The following is a 5770-nucleotide window of genomic DNA, read 5'->3' as shown; positions in this document are numbered from 1 at the left end:
CAAGTCATAAAAATTAAAGCCATATTGTTATAATGAGCTGTAAAAGACTCAAGTCAACAACTTCTGATATTGGAAATCATACAGAAAAGCCACTACTCTTATGGACTACTGGACTATTTGGGAATATCTTTCTGAATTCACACACTATAATATTTAAATGAGAAAACTAAGCAAAGAAGGGGACGCAAATGAATATTTTGTATCTGTATATTCAAAATATTTAGGATACATATACAGCTACATTCTCTGAATTGAATGAATACAAAGATTTGTTCTAAAAGTGTTTGTAAACAAGATATCATGTTTGTATCTTGTACCATGGAAAACGACAAAGAACAATATGCAATTTATGAATTATTGAGATTGTCTCACTAATTTGATTTGAAACTGTTCTATTGCCCTTTGTTTCTCAATAATATTGTGGAAAAAATAAAAATAAAAAATTATAACTGATACAGTATTTCACTTAACAAAGTAAGATGAATTTCATAGCATTTGTTGCAATACATCCTGTTCTCTTCCAATCAGTTACTCATATTACTAGATATGTGCATGCAAAATTGGAATAAGAAATAAAAAGAGAAAGAAATGTAGCAGCAATTGAGAACAGAAAACGTACAAAAATTGAAAGAAGAGACAAAACAAATTAAGTATTATCTGGCCCTTTTATACACTACCAGAAATGTACAGTAGTTATCTAATCCATCTCCTTGCATCATGGATAAATCTCCTTCACCCACTCCCACTCCTGTCCCTCTCCTCACCTCGGTAACTCATTCCTTTTGGTAAGTTTATTCTCTTTTCTCAGGATATATTTTATCCTTTATACTCCAAACATTTTTATCTTTCAGTTTCTCACACTAAGGAGACTCCTCAAAACATATCCAACAAAGTGAAAGAAAATTCACATACTGGGGAAAAATACAGAGGACTATACCTCTAACAATGTCATTCTGTCTAGAACATATAAAGAATTAAAACAATGAGGCCCACCAAATTCAAAGACCTTATCAGAAACTGGGCATCTGAGATAAATATACATTTCTTAGGGGGAGAAATACAAACAGAAAGCAAACAGATGGAAAAATATTCATCATTGCTCATTTGGGAAATGCAAATAAAAACAACACCGAGATACCACCTCACCTCAGAAAGAATGCCTAACATCAAGAAGTCAGTAAGTAATAAATGCTTCATGGGATGTGGACTAAAAGGAACACCTCCACTCGTGGTGGGAGGATTGAGTACTACACCCACTGTGGAAATCAATGTGGAGTTTCCTTCAAGGGCTAGAATTAGAGAATCTATAGAAATTCGTTTTTGTGCTTTTAAAATCTTTTTATTAGCACACTTCAACAGTACATGGTACATACATTCCAAGTGGAGTTGATGGTATACAGAATATATCTTCATTTTTATCATCTCCTCCTCCATTGCTCCTTTCAATCCTTGATCTCTCTCCTATATACAATATCCTCTCTCTCTAGTTCAAATCATTTAACTTCTACTTTCATGTCTATGTATAATTTGTTTTTCCCATATAAATAAAAAAAAATGTGTGAGCATTGTTTTTGTAACAAACATGAAAAAAAAAAACTGTCATAATGGCCTGTTAGATGACCATTATCCACCTGTGGCAATACAATCAGGACAACTGTCATAATGGCCTGTTAGATGGCCTGTTAGAATAAGGGCTTTAGTTTAACCCATGGTTCTACCAACAGCAAAAACAACAACAACAAAGGAGAAAACTCTCATGAAGCATAAAAAGTTGATGGCATTAATTACCTCAAATAAAGTGAGAGTCTCTACCGAAACATTTCAACCAAATAAGTGATACAAATTTTCTTAACAATTTCTAATAGCTTTAAGAATACATTGTACATTTTCACAAGAATTCACGTTTTCCATGTTCATCATTTTTCAGTTGTTTGACCGAAAGAAAAGTTTAGCATACTGAAACAATCAATTATGACTTTCCAGGGAGAATAAAATCTTCATTTAAAATAAGTGAAATAAGTTCCATTTTGTTTCCTTGACCAGATCTTCTTCATGGCACTTTTCATCTCTGCATTTCTCAAAGTATAGATCAGGGGGTTCAACATAGGGACGATAATGGTGTAAAACAGAGCCAAGTACTTATCAATGGGTAATGTAGAAGGAGGTCTGATAAATATAAAAATGTAAGGAACACAGAACAGGATGACCACTGTGATGTGGGAGCCACAGGTGGATAAGGCCTTGCACCTCCCTTCCTTACTCATGTTCTTCATGGATAGCAGAATAATCCCATAGGAGACCAACAAGATTGTAAAAATCGTCACAGAGATCACCCCATCATTGGTTAGCACAGAGAGGCTGACTATATCAGTGTTCGTGCAGGCGAGTTTTATTAAAGGGTACATGTCACAGATGAAGTGATCAATGACATAGGGGCCACAGAAAGGAAGGTTGTAAACAAAAAGTACATGCGGAGTAGCATGCAGAAGACCCCCAACCCAGGTCAGGAGCACGAGTATAGCACACCGCTGTTGGTTCATGATGGTCATATAATGCAAGGGTTTGAAGATGGCCACGTAGCGGTCATAGGCCATGACAACCAGGAGTGTTACATCAACACCCCCGAAGAAGTGTTCTAAAAATAGTTGTGTCATGCAAGCTTTGAAGGAAATGGTTACCTTCTCACAGAGTAAGTCTTTAATTAACTTTGGGGTAACTGTACTGGAATAAATGGCATCTATAAATGATAAGTAACCAAGAAAGTAGAACATTGGGGCATCCAAGGCTGGCCTGAGCACCACAGTCAGGACAATGAGTAGGTCGCCTGCCATTGTCCCCATGTAGATTAGCAAGAACACAGAAAATAATATTTTCTGACCCAGTAGGCTCTGAGTGATCCCTAAGAGGACAAACTCAGTCGTATTGTTCCTTTGTTCCATATGTTCTTTTGTGTATCCTAGATTTTCCCCTGAGTACAAAATTATCTGCACATAGAATTAGTGTTACTTCAGAATTTTAAGAGTATGTTTATTCATTTATTGATGCACACTGTCAATTTTTTATGTTCCAGTCCTGTCAGAGCTTTTTAAATTGCAAATTGATGGAAGCCACGTTCCATATTGTAGAGGAATGATGCTGGATTTGAAGAACTGCTGGTTTATCTAAAGAAGCAGTCTTTCACCTTATTTTTTCAATTGTTTATGTGTTTTTTATTATTTTATTATACGTTTATTTCTTTTTTTCTCTTCTGTTAATTTTCAATGCATGTAGGTGGTAATATGAATAACTGATTGGAAGACAACACTATGTATCACACAACAAATACTGTGAAATCTGTTTTACTTTAAATGAAAATCAGTATCACTTGTGAGTTTTTCTGTTTGAATACTAATTTGTACTGTCTTTAAATTTAGGATTTATTGAATGCATGTGGAAGTATTCAATCATATTTGCCATCCTGCCTAACTATATCTGTTAATCAGAACAACATATTGGATGCTAAAAATAGATATTATCTCAGCTTTGTTAATCAGCTGTTCTAGTTTTGAGAATCTGTAACATATATATTGTTACATGTTGCCCTGTTTGTATCTTTGCTTTTATTTTTCTTGCTCTTGATTTTACTCTCGAAGTAAAAGTAAAACATAATAAAAGATCAAAAATTAATTGGAAATATGTGTTGGAAATGATTCATTATAAAAAATAATGACAGCATTATAGTTATGCTTCTTCTAGGAAGCTAAAATATTTGCACATGGAATTAATTGTATATACTAAAATAAGTATTAATTAGATTTAATTCAAAAATGTCAAGATTCACCTTATGTTTACTTCAAATTGTTGAAGGTGAGATGACTTTCTACAATTGTATTAGGTGAATTTATTTAGTTAATAATATGTACCTCAAACGAACACATTTCTCTATTCACTTTGTTTATAATCATTAGTGATTCATAAAATACATAAGTATGAAAAGTATTTGATGAATGGGATTACATTTTACAGAACATAAATCATTCATATCTAAAATATACAAAAGCTTTACATAAAATACAAATCAGTAGCAGAGTGGACAGATGATATACTGAGGGAATGAAAGAAAAACTATATCCACAGGACCAGTAAACATAAGATGCTTCCATTCACCTGTAAGGAGAAATTGATTAAGGAAAACATACAAACATCACTTCATAGGCATTATATTTTAATTGTGATAAAGACTAGCAAAATTTTAAAAGGGTGCTCTCTTTTCCTTGAATTTTATAATTTTTGGTACAAAATTTAATGTCTTGTGAAGTTGAAATACACAGATCATTTATAACAATATAGTTCTTTGCGATGTATTGTATGGAAATTAAAGCATTAGTACCTGAATATACATGCAAAATATGTTTTCTGTATTATTTTAATAGCATTTCTAATATTCACAATTTGAACTGAATAATAAAGAAATGGGCAAACATATACAATCTCTTAAAAGTGAAATTCATCATTTACTAGTTGATTTTAATTTTGTCAGTTCTCTTAGTGAAATTTTACAAGTTACCATTAAATAGAAAGCAGAAAACTATGACAGGGTATTATTAATGAACATACATAAAGTTAGTATAGACCTATCCACCTATTAATGTATTAGTCTATGTGAACCTGAGTTATATGGAAGTAGATAGGTTGCATACCTGGTGCACATTTTTTCTATTCAGACAGGTAGGACTGAAGTTTGCGATTTATATCTCCGTTGTGTTCTTGATGTGAAGGTATTAAAATGACAGGAGGGGCACAATAATGGGTTGCTAAGACAAGAGGATGTGGATGATAAGGAGAAGTAGGAGGAAGAGACGGAAGAAGAAGCAATAAGAGGAGAGAGAAGAATTTACTGACAGGCAGACACTGAAGCAGAGAGAACTGTCACAGTGAGAATGGAAAATATAATATAAGTATGTCAATATTACTAGACCTTCACATTTTCAAGTGATCCTACTACTAACAGTTACACCTGAATCTCTGTTAACCTTTAATTCTGTTTAATTCATAAATTATGTCCTACTACCTCTTCATAAATAACGGTTTTCTGCCTACTTCTGTAAGGCTTATAACCCTGCTCTTGCGGATTTGCTTCTGTCCACAACTCTTACTAATGCTTCATATTCTAATATCTCTTCCATTTTCTACTTCACCAGTTTTTCCTCCCTTCACCAGTTTTTCTGTTTTCTTTGGTTTTCACCATTGTGTCTATATATATATATATATATATATATATATATATATATATACAGTATGTTGGCATGGTCAAACACTGTCTCCTTTGATCTAACATCTGTTAGAAACAGGCAGCCTGCCTCACTTTTCATTGTTTCTTAGATGAATCTTTCCCTTGTGTTGAGTCTAGTGGTGCATTTGCATCCTCCTTGACTTCCACACCATTCCAATGAATAAAAGGCATTGTATCCTTAATTGAGACTTATTGACAACTCTTCAAAATTACATAAACACTTTCTAAAGAGAAAACATCATCGTTTAATTTTCAACATCTACACAGTTTCTAGAAGAATATTTCTCTGGTCTTATGAAGATATTGGCAAGTACCTGAACTCTAAATGTCTCTTTCATAGTCACACCTGAAAATCAAGTGTAAGAACACTTACGTTAGAGGAATTCTTTTTCGATATTTATAGTATCAAAATATTCAAGAAGAATATTAAAGACTGCAATCAATCAACGCGTATTTTTCCGATGACGGAAGGCCACTTAATTATCAAAATCACATACA

The 5770-nt window shown here is 33.2% G+C and overlaps 1 protein-coding gene across 1 annotated transcript; it reads right to left on the bottom strand.

The window, feature by feature from the left end:
- Nucleotides 1-1997: 1997 nt before the first annotated feature.
- On the bottom strand, nucleotides 1998-2939 carry LOC101560080 (olfactory receptor 4A47-like). The gene has a single exon (XM_004648124.1). The coding sequence runs from the start codon at nucleotides 2937-2939 to the stop codon at nucleotides 1998-2000; it is 942 nt and encodes a 313-aa protein (XP_004648181.1).
- Nucleotides 2940-5770: the final 2831 nt, after the last annotated feature.

The sequence above is a fragment of the Octodon degus genome, unplaced genomic scaffold (genome assembly GCF_000260255.1).
Source record: "Octodon degus isolate 3935 unplaced genomic scaffold, OctDeg1.0 scaffold00354, whole genome shotgun sequence".
Classification (NCBI taxonomy): Eukaryota; Metazoa; Chordata; class Mammalia; order Rodentia; family Octodontidae; genus Octodon; species Octodon degus.
The sequence above is the reverse complement of the archived record's forward strand: the minus strand, read 5'-3'. Positions and strand labels throughout refer to the sequence as shown.

What these genes read in the sequence shown, in the direction of transcription:
- LOC101560080 (XM_004648124.1), bottom strand. Translation starts at nt 2,939, where the DNA reads ATGGAACAAAGGAACAATACGACTGAGTTTGTCCTCTTAGGGATCACT.